Source organism: Pseudonaja textilis, chromosome 4, assembly GCF_049901715.1.
Source record: "Pseudonaja textilis isolate UNSWEBS1 chromosome 4, rPseTex1.2, whole genome shotgun sequence".
NCBI lineage: Eukaryota > Metazoa > Chordata > Lepidosauria > Squamata > Elapidae > Pseudonaja > Pseudonaja textilis.
In genome coordinates, this window is record NC_141993.1 from 41,401,087 (window position 1) to 41,421,792 (window position 20,706).

General features: G+C 35.0%; 1 protein-coding gene across 39 annotated transcripts in view; it reads left to right on the forward strand.

Moving 5' to 3' along the window:
- ABLIM1 (actin binding LIM protein 1) overlaps positions 1–20,706 on the forward strand; it is a 200,855-nt gene that overhangs the window by 99,528 nt on the left and 80,621 nt on the right. For all 39 annotated transcript variants that reach the window (XR_015743487.1, XR_015743484.1, XR_015743486.1 and 36 more), the window contains exons 3-4: positions 10,090–10,273; positions 11,859–11,968. Coding sequence is in view for 35 of the 39 variants with exons in the window: in XM_087932695.1 (XP_087788821.1) it covers positions 10,090–10,273; positions 11,859–11,968 (294 nt within the window). In the remaining 4 variants the exon portion in view is untranslated. The remainder of the gene's footprint in view (positions 1–10,089; positions 10,274–11,858; positions 11,969–20,706) is intronic.

Below are 20,706 nucleotides of genomic sequence, written 5' to 3' on the forward strand. Positions count from 1 at the left end.
TGTGGTCATCATTCAAATGAATGTATTCCTCTCTTTTTGTGAAATAAAAATAGTCCAGGAGTCTATAATTGCAAATAACAGTACTGAGATTAAACAAGCCAAGCAGAGACCATTATCAAGATTAAAATATGCCTGCTGCATAGTGTAATTATTGCCTTTGGTGAGGAATGGAATGTAAATGAATCCAACGCACTATCCAAAATAGGGTGGGGTTGTTATATACTACAGCTATATATTTTAGTATTTTAGAGGCTCGTATTAATTTTCTGCAAATGAATAGACTGAACAAAATAGTTCTTCCCTTTAGAATGGCATGATAACCTAGAACCTTATTAGAATTTTTTAAAAATAAAATATTCCCCTGTCTGTTTTCCCCAGAGGGAATCCACATTTTTGCAGATTCAGCAAAGTTAAGATAACTATTGTAATTTAAGCGTTACTTTTTTTATTTTAACTTTAAATGAAATAAGCTGTTGATTGTGACTGATACTAATCCAAGTAACTCACATCTTTCTGATGGCTTCGAAATAAAATGAGTAACATCTGTAGAAAGTAGAAAGTGTGAGATAAAATTGTACTCAAGAATACAAGAATGCAGAAACTCTGTTTAGTGTGGAGAACAGCCATGAACAGCTCCACTTTATTTTGTAAGAAAAAAAGTGTACATTTTATTCTAATACTATATGAAAAAGCTATACCTAGTACATTTTATATTATGAAGAAGACTAATAAAACTTTGATTAGTGGGGAAAGTGTGTTATTAGTCTCAATCCCCAGAGGGGAAAGCAGCAGCAAACGATTTCAATATTTCCATCAAGAAAACTCTATTTGTTTGTCCATAAAGTCTATAAGCATTGAATTTTGATTTCAAAGACTTCACATTTAGCAGGGTAAACAAACTTAACATACCACTTCACAGTAATTCACTGTATATAGGCTTAACTTCACACTTGGTAGGTTGTCAGGTTAATAGATATTTTGCAATGTTCACTAATACTGTCCTACTTTTTGTGGCTGTTTTAAAATAAAATATTTTGGCAACTTTTTCAGGTGCTTGGCACCATTCTGTGACTGTACAGTGGCCCACGTAGTGTACACACACACACACACACACACACACGCACACAGTATATGTAAGTCTATATCTATCTATCTATCTATCTATCTATCTATCTATCTATCATCAATCATGTAAATGTATTAATATAGATATAGATATGAGAGAATAATATGGAATAGGTCATTTATAAAGCCCATAAGTACAGTTGATCCTTTATGGGAAGATCTCCCTCATATATAGCATTTTAAATTTGTCACTGACCTTCAGTCAGTTATGTATGCTATCCAGCTGTAAAATTGACTTGAAGGCTGCACCATTTGCTGAATCATCTAACAATTTTATTCTGTTTATAAAAGTTACTTAAGATCTAAGCACAAATAGTTTGCAGGTGGGGACCACTAATTTATCATTTTATTTAGTCTGAGAAGTTCCATTAAAGTCAATGGACATTTCATTTTCCTTTTCAGATTTTGTTCTCAGTTAAATTATTTTGTGTTTGTGAGCAAAACTAAAAAGGTTGCAGATCAGAATTAAGGTAATATTTTAGCTTTTCTATCTATACTTAAAAGCATTGGTATGAAGTGACTTTAAACACAGCTGCTTTTTGTATTGGAAAGTGTGTGAAGACAGCTTCCATCCAGGCATTAAATCAGTACCTCACTCTTTATACATGTCCATATAGAGGTATATGCATACACAAACACTTCTCTATTGGTGTATTCATCAGAAAAAGCTTACTTTTCTTTTTCCAATACTGTGATTTCCTGTTAAATAAATTATTATCTGGACAGACTGTCTGGCACCACCATGACTCAGTCGTGTTATAGGAGAAGTTATGAATACAATAGAACAATAATTTTATAATGCTGTGCATTATCTGATTTACTGCATTGCTGCATTAGATGGCCATAATTAGATTCAGAAAATGGAATATATAGGAACGTAGAAAATCTTCCCAGGAAGGTAAGGAAGTTGCTACATTTTTCTCTTAAGTAACTGTTCCATCTTTTGCTTAATCTCTTATCTAACATCAAACAATATTGACCTAAAACTATAAGGTAGTAATAGGATAGAACAACCAGACTAATTTTGTTTTGTTTAAAAATGCCTGAAATGCCTTTTAAAAACCATCATGTTTTCATAGAGAAAAAGGAAAGAAGTGAATTTAGTTTATAATTGTGAGGCTAAGCTTCTTAAAGTCCCAGAAATTGAAGGTCAGGATCCCAGAGTGGGATCCTGCTTAGAAGAACATGAAGAACGAATGGGATTGTAGGGAATAATAAGGGTAGACACAACCTGGAAAGTTTGGGAGTGGAGCTTCTAACACAAGCACATGTAGCTTGAACTGCATATTTGGATCAAATAGGATGCTAGTGAAGAGCTCTGTGCTGTAATGAGACATGAAAACAATATGGAAGAACCAGAGTCCATTACAATGAAATAGATTGTGTTTTGCAAGCAGTGATATCACTGTGGGAAATTTACCATTAACAGAAATCCAGTTTTCTGTGTTAACAAGCTCTGTGATTCATGCCATATTATATAGGAGCAAATGCCTCACATCATTACTACTACTACTACTACTACTACTACTACTACTACTATTATTATTATTATTATTATTATTATTATTATTATTATTATTATTATTATTTGATAGATGGAAAAGGAATCACAAAGGCAAGATGTGCAATTGTAATCCTGTGAGATATGTGAACTAACTTCTTTTATTTTTTTGTTTCAGGCTATAAATAATCTGTTTTACTACATTCAAAGTTAGGGAAGTGAGTTCTTCAAATGTTGGACTAGAGTTCCCAGCAGCTTCAATATGTAATAATAATAATTTATTAAATGTATATGCTGCCTGATTCTCAACAACTCTGGGCAGCTCATAACAGTCAAAACTATCATAGAAGTAGACGCAGTAAAGCATTAAAACAATAAAAATAAATGCAAAGATAAATGATAATAAATGATAATAGGTCTTAGGTCAGCTTCTGTCTTAGCTCAGGAACTAAAGAGATTCCAGTCTTTTAGGAAATCAGCAGTGGCTTACACTTAGTTTTGTCTGCAAAACGTTAGGGAAATTAAATTTAAAATTGTTACTGAGTGTGTCTGCTTCAGATCAAAAGGAAAACTTGCTTAAAACTAACCTGCTACTAGATATGTTGATGAAAAACAAGAGATGTTGCAGAGTACTTTAGTGCAGGAGTTGGAGAAAAGCAGAAAATCCCATTTTCTGATAGTAATGCTGCTTGACAAATGATTGAAATCAGATTGCTGCAATGTTTATGACAAGAGTCTATCCTTACTGGTGATTCTTTTGTTCAACTAATTGTTTTCAAGTTCTGAATGAAGAGAAGATCAGAAATAGTGACTGAATACTTGAACTTAAAACACAACAATAATATTTTATCTGTAAGATGAACAATGTGTGGAGTACAAAACTGAATCTGATTCAATTGTTGCCTTGTATATGAAGTTTTCTATTTCAGTTCAACAGCTCATAATGTGTTTTCACCAAAGACAGTTGTATTGAGATATCTAGCATGCATTGTTGATACAAATAATATAACTGTAAATATAGCTCTTCAGGTTCAAAGACAAAAACACATTTTCCCTTATTTGTAGATGTACATATAACACCTGTCTAAAACTTCAAACTGTATAGGTCCCACTACACACACACAATTGTACTCCAGCTCCAGAAAGCACTCACATGACCCCAGGAAAGGACAGTTGCTTTAAAGCAAGGGGTGTCACACTCATGTCCTGTGGGTCAGATGTGTCACGTGCTGACCACAGCTACCCTAGTTTTAGCAAAGGGAAAAGTCACAATACGTCACATGATGAAAACGTGATGTCATGAGTCTGACATCCCTATTTTAAAGAATCGATATATTCAAAGCCAATAGGATGCTGATAAGAAACAAATATTTGAGTCACTATAATCTGATCTATCTATGTCATATGTGAATATCTAAACCTTGAGATTTAAAATTGTTACAGTTTGAAATCTATACTAAAATTAGTATTTTAATCAGCAATATTTTGCTCAAGAAATATGAACTCAATGCCCTTGTTTTGTATGGCAACATAATCCAATAAGTGACTTACTTGATTGTATTGAATAAAAATTTGGAAACCTAAAATTTAGTGTAGGTTTTGTCACTATACGACCTTTTCCGGCTTATACTCATTAATAGAGAGAGCCATCAGTGCCTCATATTTTCTTCCTCCTGGCCACTAGTATATAAACTTTGTTCATTTAATTGTGAGATGTTTTTTTGGTTCAAGGTGAGAAAGCAGATGCAAAATATATCACCTATTGCATTCTTTTTCCATTAGTTTTATCTCATGAATTATGCATAATTTTGATTCTTCACCACCATGCAAGATCTCAACTTACTGTCAATAGAATGGAGGCACCTGTCCTTCCATTCAAGTTTCCTGAAGCTGATTAAACAGACTAGAGTTTTTGCAGTATAGCCTCTGGACTCCATCTGCTTTGGTTTCTGGTCTGTTTGGCATAAAAGTTGCAGAACAGACAGGTGTAAAGATGAAAATTGACATGGTTCACAGTCTGTCTCTATCACCATCACCCTGATATGTAGGTAGTTTAAAAAATATGCTCTCAGAATTGTTTTTGTTGGAAGGGCAATTGTGTAAGCTAATTGCAATTACAACTATGTCCTTACGTCCAATCTGTGTAGATCTCAAACTGAAAGTTACCTGATACCAAAATGTTTTAAAGGATGTTTTAAGCCGCTTTCTTGAGATTTGCTGTGTCAATAGTTAAGAAATTACATAATCATTTCAATTGCTTTCTGTTACCTAAAGTCTTGTCTTCATTATTCTGTTTACATGTTAAAGTATACGAAACTTTTGGTTGTTTTGAATAATATCTTAAAACTAAATATATAGAATTATGCAATGAGGCTTTACAAATGATCATTTGAAAGCCGTTTTCAGCATCAGCCTTTTTGTTCCTTGCCGTTACTTCCATAATTTAAAATTGTATCTGTTTTCAAAATAATCATATATGTATGGTTGGTTTTTTCCATTCAGAACTATTCATTTACCACTAAAAATTCTCAGGGTGATTGAATCTTAATAGCCCAACAACTAATAATGATGAATAATGATAAATCAACATTGATTTTAAGGACAGGTAGTTCAATTAATGTGCCAGAACAAGACACTGAATTGTTAGTAATTTGATTATTGTTATATCTCAGGAAGAACGCAAAGTGTGGGTAAACCATATAGGGAATATGGCTATATGAGCCAATACTACTTTATTTCCAAGGCTACATTAACAAAATTTTGCAAGTCTGAAAGTACAAACAACCTGCCATCGCTTTTAACCACCTGAACATTTAGTGAATTCTTTCTAAGTTTCTTTTCTGACTGTTAATCCATTGGTAACTCCTGTCTTTCTTGTCTGACTGTTTTCTAGGCAACATTTCTTCCCTTGTCCCCCAAAGTTATGCACATAATCCATTATTATATTAATTGCTTAAAATGAAGTTCCCAATCACTGCATCATAGTTGCACTCTACATTTTTGAACACCTTTACTCCCAAATAACAACATTTGCCACTGTTGTTGTCTTTGATTGCCACTCAAGCTATTGGGTTGTTTTGTTGAAGGAAGAAAATGCTGAGCAAAAATTTGGTCTTCTTTTTTTTGTTCCACCCACCATTTTTAACTTTGAGAGCCATAGGGTATTGTTTATTGGGTTTAGGTTTTCTATTTGCATGATTCCAAATGACTAAATGTGGTTTTTCAGTTAAAAAAAAAAGGTTGCTTGTCCTCAGTGTAATATGACCTACTTACTTTATATGTCCTAATATAGCTTTCTTTCATGCTGATTTTTATCATAGGACTGTCTTTCAAGAAGACATTCTTGAGTAAATGCTTTATGGCTAGAAGGGAGAACTTCTGTAATAGACTCTGATAAGAAAATATTTCTCATTGGAAGTCAGTGAGGGCAGGACAGAAAAAGAACATAGAAATGGTGTTTATACTATATGTTGATATATGACATAGAGTTGTTACATCTGAAATGTTAATGTACATTTGTTGTTCTGCCACTGATGATGCACACAAAAATCTTAATTTGTTTCCATTTTTATACAATAGCCTTTTAGGAGCCTGTTTTTTTAAAAAAATAAGAGGTCCACAGTACTTAGAAAAATTACCTTAATAAAACAGAGAAGAAACCATTCATTGAAAAAAGGTTATATGAAGCATCCAAAAAATAATAGTGCTGTGGATGAATTGGAAATTATAAATGGATAGTTCTTTTATTAGTTTTACTGCAGTTTTAAACATTTTTTTCAAGTTACTTATTATATAGATTTGAAACTGGAGATAGGGATAATATTCCCATTGGTGATATAATGTAACATAGTGATATGACATAAGTATCCCATTTATAAGATATTGCTGCTTACTCAGGAGATTTGATGAAAATAAATTCCAAAATCACAAGTGTTATGCATCTCTTATTTCAGTATGGATAGCTATTTTTCCGACTATAATAGACTCAGAAAAGATGCAAATGAGTTCAAATGACCTTTAGGAAATGTAATTCAAAATAATAGATTAGTCAGGTCATCATTCTGATAGCAACTTTCCGCAGTATCAGACAAGAGTGGTTCCATGCCTACCAAGAAGAGATGGAATAATAATTGTATGTGGGATCTTTATTTGTAGACAGTTAAAACACATGATTTATCACTGAACAATGGTTATAATTAGGCTTGTTGTCAAAATTGTCAAAAGTTTTTGTACAAAAGTTTGATTCAAATTACTATATTTTCTTATTAGAATTAGATGTTTTTGTTCATGGTATTCTTGAAATTCTTTTGAATACAAACCATAGGTTGATAATTCTTTTAATATTATACACCCAAAGTCCATTTTCAATGTATAACCATGCTGTTTAATTTATTTCACTCTTCATTAAACTCTTTTTAACCATTTTGAGCCACATTTGATACACAACTTTTTGTTCAATTTTTCAATTCTAATGTTGAAGTAAACAGACTATTGTTAGTCTGAATTTTGTAAATGGATATACTATAGTATATACTGTAGTATGTTGACTGACTGCTATAAATTTGGAATTACTATCCAAATTTACACAGTAAGCTGCTAGTAAAGTTTCTAGAAAATACATTATAGAAAGCAATGGTACTGAATTCCTTTCTAACAACAAGAAAGTCATACTTATGCTAAATGATATTTGCCAGTGCAAGAATGCATATCATTTGGACTGCTTCCAATCTTTCTAGCCCGAAGAATGATCTTCCACAGTAGGGGCATAGTATTTTGTGAACCAATGAAAAGAAAGCACCTGATAAATAATCTGTATTTCCATAGTCTTAGAAAATGTAGTTTAATATTGAACTTAAGACTTGTGTTGCCAAAGTCTTTATGATGACAGTCTGGCTAATTGGATCCCAAAAGAAAATCTAATGGGTGTGGCAGAGACTGCAAAGTGATAACATCAGAGTCCCAGGTGATTGATCTACCGTAATTTGAGAAACATGATGCATTCAGAATTTCGTACCATTTATATTGCTAAATTATTTTTCAGCAAATACCAACACAGCTTTTCATTACACTTCTCGGACTAAAGTATTTTTGAACCTAAATGTATACATTTATAGATTATGCTTGGTGTGTGTTAACTTATATATGAGTAATTATGGAATGCATCTAGGTTGTTTCAGGTTTATGATGTTCCGTGCAGTTATTCAATGCAATTATGAATGCTGATCTTGCAGCATTCTTAGAGTTGGCCCTGCAATCCTGAGGGGATATCCTTTGTTTAGCAGTTGGAGATCTCAGAGAAAGATTCTAGATGATTCTAAGCCTGTGCGCAGTGCATCCAGGATTCCAGATGCCATAATCTTCTAAGAGACAAATGGAAATTTCTATCTTGTAAACCACTTTGAACATATATTCCTTTTATCGTGCCCTTTGGAAAGTTACTCTCTTCTGTATCACAATAGGTGAAAAGATTAAATATACTCCAGAAAAAAATTCAGAAATGTCTTTTGTCCTGCTTTGCAGCATTTCAAAGGCTATAAATATCATTTACTTACAGTAATCTTATTTATTTCTTAAGTTTCTTATTCATTTATTTATATGTTTGTTGACTGTTGACTGGAATACTGTTGGCTTCACATGCAAGATTTTGATAAACATCTAAATTAAGGATTATATCCTGTATCAGGTTTTATTTTTTAAAAAACTTGCAAATGGGTGATCTTTTAACCTTGACATGCTGCATTTGTGACTCATATGCTGGAGTGAGTGGAATGTAAAGTAGTCATTCCACTGAAAAAATATAAAGGCTAAAAAGCAAGAAATTCACAATGAATAATGATTTGGGTCATTATTTGAACCAGAACTTTTTTCTACTATGACTTGCTGAACAAATCATAATGGCCTTATTTGCTTAGTATATTAAACCAAATGTAAATAAGCAACACTTCAAAATCTACTGTTCTGTGTAGAGCTGTACTACCAATCAATCTCAATGTAGTAAACACGTTAACATTAACGTCTAAAAGTGTTACATTTTAATAGTAAGTAACTGTCAGACTAAAGGATTGGTTGAAAGGCAGATTAATTTATTTCAACTAACGCTATTTCTTTGTGTGCTTGAAATTAGATTTTAAGCCATGAATTTTTCCCCCTGTTGACCTTGTTCTACCATCAGTATTAAGAAAGAAAGGAAATGTAGACCAATTTCAATAGTATTTAAAATTAATTCTGCAATTACATATATTTATTTTTATTTTTATCAAACTATTTATAGGTAAAGCTAATAAAGTATAAAATAAATCCAAGCTTATTTTTTTTCAATTGATGTTCAAAAGGGTTACTGTACAAATAAATATTTAGAAGTTGGTAATATCATGTATGCCTTGTATAAAGTACTTGTGATAGACCTTTCTCTACCACTGAAGACCTAAAGATTCACTGTACCTATACCTTCCATTTGAATACATTCAATTTAAAGCAAGAAAATAAATAAAATTGATTTTCATTTCAGGGAAAAAACAGGAAAATTTACTAAACAGTAAAAATACTAAACAGCAATATGAGGATTTATTTTATAATTTAGGGAACTATAGGATAATGATGAAGAATAAATGCTGTTCCTTTTATCAATTATTTATGCATTTTCCCCTTCCAATTATTTTCCTTTTTTTAAACATTCTACTTACAAAGGTGTGTTTTCTCCAACAATCATCTTGTTGCCTTTCCTGCTGCCTACTGTTTATCAGAATTCTCTGTTTATTACATTATTATTATTATTATTATTATTATTATTATTATTATTATTATTATTATTATTATTATTATTATTATTATACAAAAAATGACAGTGTACAGAGCAGACAAGATAACTATGCTGGGTTTCAGATCACAAATCAGTAGTCAAACACTTCCCAAGTGTTGCGTGATGTATCGGCAGATTATGTGAGCAGTTCCCAGTAAGGTGGCCTTCTGCAGCTGACCAATGGTGATTTTTGTCAGCACCAATTGTTTTTAAGTGCTTACTTAGATCTTTAAGCACAGCACCCAGTGTGCTAAGTACCACTGGAACCACCTGCACTGGTTTATGCCAGAGTCTCTTCAGTTCGCTTCTCAAGTCCTGATATCTGGTGATTTTTTTCAAGTTGTTTTTCGTCAATTCTGCTATCACTAGGTATGGCAACGTTGACGATCCACACTTTTTTCTTCTCCACAATCGTGATATCCAGGGTATTGTATTCCAAACCACCATCATCATCATCATAACCATTATTATTGTTGTTGTTGTTGTTGTTGTTATTAATTTCCTCTTTGTCATCTCCTAACTGTTCTCCTCTTCAAATCTCACTTCATATGCTTCCAAAAACTAACACAGGTAACAAACTGTTTTCCATTATCAGTTACAAATGCCTATATATTTCTATGTTCAAACTGATTTGTTCTTGGGTTTCTTTAATATATTTTCACAGTGTGCGGATGTGATTTGGCTCAAGGAGGCTTTTTCATTAAGAATGGTGACTACCTTTGCACTGTGGATTACCAGCGGATGTATGGGACCCGATGCAATGGCTGTGGGGAGTTTGTGGAAGGAGAAGTTGTAACAGCTCTGGGGAAAACCTATCATCCCAACTGCTTTGCCTGCACTATGTGCAAGTAAGTCAATAAATGCTGAACAATATTTTTTTTCTCCTTTCCCTTCCCCTTCTCCTTCTCCTCATCCTTATCCTTTTTCTCTTCATCCTCCGCAATTTGGTGTCAAGGGATGATAAAGATTTAAAGAACATAAATACTAAAAAAAGAGAAAAATATTCAAAAAATAAAAAAAATATTGATTTTTACTGATATGTTGAGTTATATATATTTGTATATGTATGTATCTCTGTGTGTATGTAATTGAAGTAGATTCACTGTGGGTTTCATTTTTTAGCTGCTCATTTGCAAAGGCTTAAATATTGGATATAGTTGAATGTACCTAAACTTACCTGATCATAGAAATTAGGTGGTATAATGCTTGTTTTAGCTAGTATTTCATAAAAAAAAAACATCTTGGAAATACTGGATTCTGGAGCTGTTTTTCCTTTGCTCAGGATCAGGAAAGACTATTGGTTTTGACTATCCCTATCCAGCATGGTCAACAGTTGAGATAATTGGCTCTAAATTTTCATAAGATTATGGAAGTCTATAGGATTCTCATTAGTCTTTTAGAGGAAAAAACATTTTGTCTAAGTGTGCAGGTGGTGTCTTTAATGCCTGGAAATTTAGAATGTCCTTTTTTTTTCTCATTACATTCTCTATTATAATTTCACTAAAAAAATACTGAAGTATCTTTGGATGTATCTTTTGAGTTTTGACTCACAAACAAAATGTATTTTTATTTATGTGATACTTTCAAATATTTAAATTTATTTAAATGATGGGGTATTGAGAACAATTATTGTCCTTACCCTCTCAACGAGTTTGGATAGCACTGCAGAAAAAAAAGGCTTTGAAACTCTGAAGAGCCTTAGCCAATGGACTAAGTGTAATGGACCATTAGATGGACCATTGATCTGACTTGTTATAAGGTAGATATTCTTATTTCTATCTGTTGTCTACTTTCTGAAGAACTGGATCTTGTTGCTGTTGCTGAAGGCTGAAACTTCTTCATTTCAAAAATTCTGATTTAATTTTTTTGTTGTAATTTGTTCATTCCTATGGTATCTACTTTAATCAACTTACCCTTGTTTTCCTAAAGAAATGTAGCTGAGCTTGCTCCGAATAATGGAAATACATAATGCACAACTGTTTTCTGCTTGTTTAAAACACCAAGAACTGCTTAAATTATGGGATTTGTTGCTTCCATTGATTGCCAAAAAATGAGCTATTTAATCACATATACTTTAAATGAAAAAAATATTAGAAATTTCTAAAGATTTTCGTTTGAGCATTCAAACAGGTTTCATTTCCTAATGAAAACATTTATATAGGCCTGGGATTTTTAAAACAAGCAAACCTTTGAAATAAAAATGTATTTGTCAGGGTTTTTTTTGATCATTATTATTTTTTCCTTATTGAGATACATTTAGTGTTTGGATTTTTTCCAAATGTCTATCTTTGACAATACTGTATTTTAAACATGCTTTGGCCCTTTTTTCTTCAAGGACTGATTTTATAGCGATGGCAACAAGGGGAAGGAGCTAAGAAAGATAATGTAACCCCAGAGATATCCTTGCATTAAAATGCTTCTTTTGTTTCCCAGACGTCCTTTTCCACCAGGAGACAGGGTTACTTTTAATGGAAGAGACTGTCTCTGTCAAATGTGTGCTCAACCAATGGCATCCAGTCCAAAAGAACTTGTTACTTCCAGTAGTAAGTATTGCATCTTTTATAAATACTCCATAGTCTAGATGAAGACTAGTCTAGCTATATTTCTGTTTTCTGCTGCTACTTTATTCTAATGTGTGTGTTGACTTTGGCTGTGAGTTGGGTTTGCATTCTAGAAATTAGAGACATTCTTCCTCTATTATTGCAGCCTGCTGGTTTTTTATTTATTTATTTTTTGTTTAATTTAACTGCATCTGGAAAAACTAAGCAGATCCTGTATAGTCCTTTTTATTCAAAAGAAGTCAACCTCTTTTGCATACAAATATTCAAAGATTACATTATTTTAATGTTGACCTGCTGGAGACATAGAAGTATTAAGGTTTGTATTAAAATATCATTTTTCTCATATAATAAGGCCAGGTCTTATTTCTTTTTGAACCCCGAAAAAATGGCTAGCCATCTTTTCGTGGGTAACTTAATTCCCCCCCTTGCATCCTCGGGCGGGTGGGCAGCGACAGCTTGGATGTTGACCTCGGCATTGGTGGGGCACTTCGTATCGGGAGACCTTCTGCCAACATTGCTTTCCCTTCTCCCCATGGTGTGGTGGCATTTGAAGCATCACTGCGGTGTTTGGCATAGCCACACGGGGCCGTCCAGGGCTCCTCCCTGCAACCAGAGCCTGACGGAGACACTCAGCTTCAGGCGCTCCTGTTGCCACCTTCCTGAGCATCATTAGAAGGCAAAGCCCATTCTTCTAAAAATGACGCCCAACCTCACTTGGGAAGGTGATTCTCCCAGGGCCGCAGCGCAGGATCGGCCCACCCCGGGAGAAGCGCCCAGCCGCCATCCCTGCCTGGAGTCGAACAGAGTGTGAAGAGCTTCGCCCGGGGCACCCAGCGCAGCTGACAGGCGGGCCCTCAAAAAATGGGCTTTGCCTTCGAACGATGTCTGGGAAGGCGGTGACAGGAGCGCCTGAAGCTGAGTGTCTCCACCGGGCTCCAGCTGCAGGAAGGAGCCCTGGCCGGCTCTGCGTGGCTGCACCAAATGCTGCGGTGATGCTCCAAATGCTGCAGCGGCACAGGGACAAGGGAAAGCAATGGTGGCAGAAGTTCTCCCAATACGAAGTGCCCCACCAACACCAAGGTCAATGCAGATAGCACCATACCCGGGTGTGCAGCAAAAGTATTTAGCGACAGTAGGGAGGTTGGTGGCGAGGCATGGCTGCCCATGGGGCGCTCCTAATGGCAAGCCCCCCACCCTTCCCCCCATTTCAAATATTTTAAAATAGGCCTTAATTTGGGGGGAGGGGCTTAATTTCATTTTATGCCTATAAAACATGCTAGGACTTCCTATTGAGGGAGGCTGTATTGTTGGAGAATCACGGTATCATTTATAACATTTTTAGAGTTTTAAGTAATTGCTTTAAAATCCTTTCTATTCATAAGTAAAAGTAAGTAAACCCTTTTATAAGACCTTTGTGTTTTGTAGTTACTTGCTTTTAAAAAATTGGTAGGAGAAATATTTAAGAGAAGTAAAGAAGATTAGGATTATATTAGATGTGACTGAATTAAGTCAATCTACAATAATAAAGGCAGAGTACACCAAAAAATAATTATAGGCACATTCAAAGACTGTCTTCTCTACCTTCTTAATCTAGTTGGCTCAACTGCAGTTGACATTTTTCTTTCCATTAATGTATTGTATATATACATAGGTATAAAGTCAGAATATATTTACAAATATACATACATATGAATTAACAGCAACTGATTAAAATGTAAAGTATCTGTAAAATAAAGCATTCCACTGATAAATGATTATATGTGTGCACTTACATCATTCTTTGTCATACATATTCACAGACTTAACTATAGATGCAACAAATAGATTTCGTATCCATATTTCAGAGCTGTGTTGTGTTTTTCCCCTAAAAGTGTCTGTTCTGAACACATACACACATGCACACACATATATAGTAACCCCCTAAAGAAACACACACCATTTTCTATATTAGTTCTTCCTATCTATAATTGTACATCATTCCAAATTACAAGGTGAATTTACATATGTATTGCAGAATTGTCATGAAGGCATGGGTAATGGAGAACTTAATATTGCAGTTATTAATGCAATATAACATCAAATGTCCTATAAGAAAACATTAAAACAGATACATTTCTCCATTAAATTCCCTAAAGTAAAATAAATGGAGTTCTGTTTGTTTTGCCTTTCATTTCACAAATCACAAATTGGAAAGTCCAAAAGTTTGGTATTAGTATGTAACTTTTCATTAAATAACTCATATTACATTACATTCTTATTATATTTGTCTACAACAGTTTGCATTATAAATAGAATTCTTTTTAACAAAGCAGTACAGAAATTCTAAGAAAACACAGTACTGGCACAAAAGCATCTTCTAATAGTTCCAAACAAAAAACTTAGAACGTTGTAAGTTTAGATAGAGCAGTTTTGACAGAATGAGGACAGGTTTTCTATGAGGATATATGTATTATATCTATTATGAATATAAACAAATTTTGCTATAAAATTATTTTAATGGAGTCCTCTTGTCTATTTTGGCTTTAAATGGTCAAGTATTAGAATACTGTCTTAAGCCTGAAGCCTTGTTTGGGGAGAATATCACTGAAAGAACATCTGAAACTTTAGATATAACATTGTGTTATAGAAAGGTCAAGTAGAATTAATGTTAACTTTTTTTCTTGTTTTGATCGGATTCCCCAAAGGCTTGTGAGATTGAAATCATAATTCAGTTTTGGGGACAGTTGCTGTGATGTTATTGCTATAATATCAATATATCTTTTTAGTTTAAAAAAGGGATAGCTGAAAGAAAAAAAGGCATGTTGCATTTCATTAAAGATGGATTGGAGAACAGACATAATTCTTGTACTTAGGACTTTTGCAGCATCCCACAATCACGTTATGTGATCAAAATTCAGACAAACAGCACATATTTACCACATTTACCATGTCCTGGGGTCATGGGATCACCACTTGCAAACTTTTCGGCTGCCTTTTGATAAGCGAAGTCAGTTGGGGAGGGAAGCTAGATTCAGTTAACAAATGATTCATTTAATAATCACAGTGATTTGCTTAGCAACCATTACAAAAAATGTTGTCTAATCAGGTGCAATTCACTTAGCTACCTTGCCTAGCAATTAAAATTACTAATGATCATATGTTGAGGATTAAGTTAACTCAGCCTTCCATCCTTTGAAGTCAGTAAAATGAGGACTCATATTGTTAGGGGCAATATGCTGACTCTGTAAGCCACTTAGAGGGGGCTATAAGGGTGATATATAAGTCTAAGTGCTATGCTATTACCTGCATGGCTGAAGTCCACTTTCATTTTTCTTAAATGAATGAAATCTTACAAGTTTTCCAAACATGACATACAAATACTGTACATCCAAAAGGAGGTGATTCACTGGATAATTGGTCCTATGCTTGAATATTGTGCATTTTGTTTTAAAATACTGGAAATGTTGATCCCATATTTTCTTGAGACACAGGACATTGGTTCAATTTCCTGTGTCTCAAGTAAATATGGAGTCAGCAAATCTCAATATCTTATTCCCAACCAACAAGCAGCCTAGAAAATGGCACATCTTTTCAAGTTCAGAGGAAATGAATTAAATCAGGTTGCCTTTTAAATACTATCTTCCCATAGCCTTGTAATATATTACATATCAGAACAAAGTTGTTTGGACTCTCCTGGAAACTTCTATGACGTGTATATGCTTCTTAGCAAATTACATGGCTTTTGTCAATTTGTTCTTTTTTCTCTCAAGTGTGAAAGAACCTTGGAAATGAGAATGTTGTATTGTTTCTGTCCATTAGCCTGAAAATTCAGGGGGGGTGGGGAGATGTTTCCCCGTCCTTTTAAAAAGAACATGAGTCACTGTTGTAATCCAAAGCTTGGATCATCTTGGAAACCATCCAGTTTGCTCACCAACTGAAAATCGAAAGACTTTTAACAAAGGCACACGCATACACAGGAACACACACACACACACACACACACACACACACATGTCTCTCTGTCTGAAGAATTAACTCCAAAACATTACCTGGCAACAATTTTTATTAGTCTTGGTCTCCTTGTGGCCTGAAATGCAGAGGAGAAATTTACATATTATTATTTACTGTGCTGTTCTGTTGGCACAGATACTCCTTGGAAGGAACACAAGAGAGATGCAAGCCTGTAACTTAGGGTATCCTATCAGAAACTTCTGTTATTCTTTACTAACTTCTCTCTTCCATATTTTTTTTAAAGGGCACACCAGTTGTTGGAAGCAAATATGATGTTATATTCCTATTGGAGACCAGGCCCGCTTTTCATTTGCAGCTGGTTACTGAACTTGGGCCTTCTTCTGACATAAATCAGTTGTTTTATCCCATGAAATTTGGAAGGCTGTGCCGTTAATTTCCTGTGCAGTTTTCTTTCAGCAACTAGGATCTGGTTATGTCATAAAATGTTCAGAAAATTACACAAAGGAGCTGGGGAGAAGCTAGAATTAGGCAATAAGCATGGTTTTATTACACCATATACAGTAGGTGTATATTCATTTTCTTCAAGTTTCAGATTTCTTAGTAGTGCTCTTTAAAATCAGTCCATTAATATGTTTGTTTTGAAAAGATTGTATCTGCTAACATCATTTCTGGCAAATGATTGCACATCTGCAGATTGTACTAGTTTACTTTTGTCAGTTACATGACACACCCAGGCTTTCTGTTCCATTCTCTTTTCTTTCCTTGCCAACTGTGTGGAGGTTATTTCTCTGCTCACTCTCTCACACACACCCTTGTACAATAATAAAAAGGTGGGAGGAGCAAAAATGGGAATAAAAGCTTAGAAGGGGTTTATATATTGGACGCCTTACCTTATCCTTATCCTGTTATTTCCTAGCATAGCATTAATGTTTCAAATTGCTATGTTATTTTTAAAAGTTATATTTTACATTATGTAAAGAAGACTGCTGTAAGCCATAGGAAAATATTTCTGTGGTATCTTCTGAAATTATTTATTTGGGTTCTGGTTAATGCAAACTGTTCTATTGCCAGGACAAAGCAGACTCGAAGACCGGAGTTGAATTCAGCTCTTTATTAGCAACCAGTAACTTCAACTAAAGTCAAGCCGCGGCAACCCCTTTTATAGCGGCTGCTCGTAGCTCGCAACCAATGGCATGTATTTAAACTTCCCACTGGTTAAGCGGCCAATCCGAAACTGTCGCAGTTAACCAATCGTTAAGCTATGTTGACTAACCAATAGAAATGTGGTATTAGAAGTATATACATGAATACACTACACAAACTTTGAAATCTTGGTAACAAATGAATAAGTCAGGCTGTTAGACCAGGGCTGTAAACTCCCAGCCCGTGGGATGGATGCTTCATGCGCTAGCCACGCCCGGTTTAGCGAAGGAGGAAAAAATCCTGATACATCACATGATGCCACCATAATGATGTGAGCTTGACACCCCTGGGGATGTTGTCAAGTTGATTCATGTGAACCATGCTGACTTGGAATTTGAGTAACTGCAAATGGGACACATTTACAGGGTCATGGCTATATAAGACCATTCTAAAAGTAGTTTCCAAACCAGATCTTATTAAATACTGACATATAGCTAGACAAGCTATAGTTGATAGTTTACTTTATTGTCATTGCATCCCGTAAAACAAAATCAAACACCATTTTCAGTACACGTCATGACCATGACCATGAAAATAAACACAAACACACCTTCCACACATTGAACCGAAAACCCCCAACACCGCACCAATACTGCACTATACATCAGAATTCAAAAGAGCTACTGCCCTCGGATAGAAGCTGTTTTTCAGCATATTTGTCCTTGTTTTTATTATTCTGTACCGTCTGCCAGATGGTAATAGTTCAAAAGAATGGTTCCCAGGATGAGATGGATCTTCGAGAATGTTTTGAACTTTCTTAAGGCAGCGGGAGCTATAAAGCTCTTCCAAAGAGGGGAGAGGGCAACCCATGATCTTCTGGGAAATGACATTAATCCTCTGGAGTATTTTCCTATCTGCCACTGTGCAATTGGCAAACCATACAGAGGTGCAGTATGTTAAAATGCTCTCTATGGTGCAGCAGTAGGTCACCAGCAGTCTTTCATTCAGATGTTGTTTTCTGAGAAGTCTCAGGTAGTATAATCTCTGGTGGGCCCTTTTGACCAGGGCTACAATGTGAGTACCCCAGGTCAGGTCTTCTTTTATAAACTGGTAGTTGATTAAAATATTGATTGTCCAGCTTGTATTGTTCAGAGAAGTCCTCGAAAAGTGTTTCACTTTTGTTACTTGAATAGAAAAACGAACAGGAAAAATACAAACAGCATACAGAAAGCAAGAATGAAATGAAAATAAACAAAGGAGAGCCAGTTTAGTCTAGTGCAGGCTAGAAACCAGGAGACTGAATTATAATCCTGCCTTAGCCATAAAAGTCAGCTGGGTAATGTTGGGCCAGTCACACACTTTCAGCCCAACTTACTTCATAGTGTTGTTGTTGTAGAGAAAACAAGAGAAAGGAGTATTACATTGTTGCTACAAATAATAAAGGCAGGATGTAAATAAGTAAAAATATGTAAATAAAATAAAACCCATATATGTATAGATATGGAGAGAGAGAGAGAGTATGTGTGTGTGTATATATATGTGTGTGTATATGTTTATTTTTTTATTTTTTTCCAAATTTTGCTCTATTGTGTTTTATTAATTTGATTCTTTTTGTTAGTTTTTATTGTTTTTTATTTTTATTTTTTGTTTTAAATATGGTTTTACATTGTGTAAGCCGTCTCGAGTCACCATGGGTGAATAGGCAGCAATATTAAATAAATAAATAAACAAACAAACAAATAAATAAATAAATGTGTGTGTGTGTATGTACGTGTGTATGTGTGTGTGTGTACCCCCCCCCCCCACATACACATACATATACATACACATACACATGCTGAGCTTGTCAATAATAAGATCGGCAGTTCAGCGGTTCGAATCCCTAGTGCCCTGTAACAGGATGAGCTCTTGTTACTTGTCCCAGCTTCTGCCAACCTAACAGTTCAAAAGCACCTAAGAAATGCAAGTAGAAAAATGGTGACCATCTTTGGTGGTAAGGTAACAGTGTTCCGTGCGACTTCGGTGTTTAGTCATACCAGACACATGACCAGGAGACCTCTACAGACAGCACTGGCTTTTCAGCTTTGTAACCGAGATTAGCCCTTAGAGTTGGGAACAACTAGCACATATGTGTGAGGGAGAACCTTTACCTTTTTAAATCACTGTTGGGTTATTGTTAAGAAGCCAAACTGAGTTAGGAGAACCCAGACTCTAGCCTTTGTTTAGCCACAGAATCCAGCTGTGTGTTTTTGGACCAGTCATTCTGTCTGTCTGGGAAGTAAAAACAACAACATTTATCTATCAACCTTCACTTCAATAGTACGATAGATGGTTTTCCCTGATTTTCAATAAATAGCCCTCATCCTACACTAATTAAATTTATTATGAGTTATTCCAAGTGAGATTTCAATGAACGGGATAGTTATATTTCATTATAATCCTTTACAGCTATCAATATCAAGAAGGATTCATTCATAAATTTCTAATAACAGAATACTGAAAAGTTGGGGCCATGTATCTATCCAATGCTGATAAATAAGAACTCAAAGAATCCACTTTCTTTGTCAGATGTCAGTTTCCAGAGGTTAATGACACAATTGATTTAGAGTTGTTAATAGAAACTGATCTATGCACTCTAAAGCACATCTCATATTCTGCAGAATAGGCAATGGTCTTATAGTGGATATTGCTCAGTTATTGATGTATTCATGAATAAAGTGTTCTCTAAAAGCAGAAAGCTTGAAAATACTTTTTCCACTTTAGGTTATTTAACACATTTTCATTATTTATTTAAATCTTCCAGTTGTTTAGTAACTTTAAAAGTATGTCACCAACTGCTTTTAAAACTACATCCTGGTGTTCATATGTAACACCAGAAATCGAAACAAAGATCAGATTTTTTTTGAGGAACTCTAAGCCAGGTGCTATTTTCAAAGAGAATAATAATATTGGCAGTATATGTAATCTGCACTTTGGTAGTCCCAAAGCGTGGTTACATGTCAGTTTGATGGTGATGATCATCCTGAAGTGGAACATAGGACATTTTACCTTCATCCTAGGTAACAAAAAAGCATATTCTTAAAGACCCCTAATGCACTAGTCCCGTGATGACGAATCTATGGCATGTGTGCCTAAAGTGGCACGCAGAGCCATGTTGCCTGGCACACACAGCCTTGCCTGTTTGTCTTCTGGGTTTCTGGTGTGCAAGTGCATGTGATGATCAGCTGTCCTTCACACGCATGGCAATGTCGAAAACCGGTGTGCACGTGAGCGCTGGCTAGCTGATTGTCAGGTGTGCATGCGCATCAGAACCTGGAAGTTTGGCTTTTCCAGAGCGAGATCCCTTCACATGCAGGCAATGCTGAAAACCGGCCTGCGCATGCACATCAACTTGCTGATCATCAGGTATGCATGCATGCTAGAACCTGGAAGTTTGGCTTTTCCGGACCGTGGCCCCGATGAGCATGTGTGTGCCACGTTTTTGCCATCACTGCACTAGTCCTTTGGGAAAAGCAGTAAGATTCATGTATCGTTACGATTGTCTACTACTCTTTTGTTCCTATCTTTATCTTGCTTCTGCTTCTTATATTTATAATAGCATTAAATTATGTATTTGAAAGCTTTTC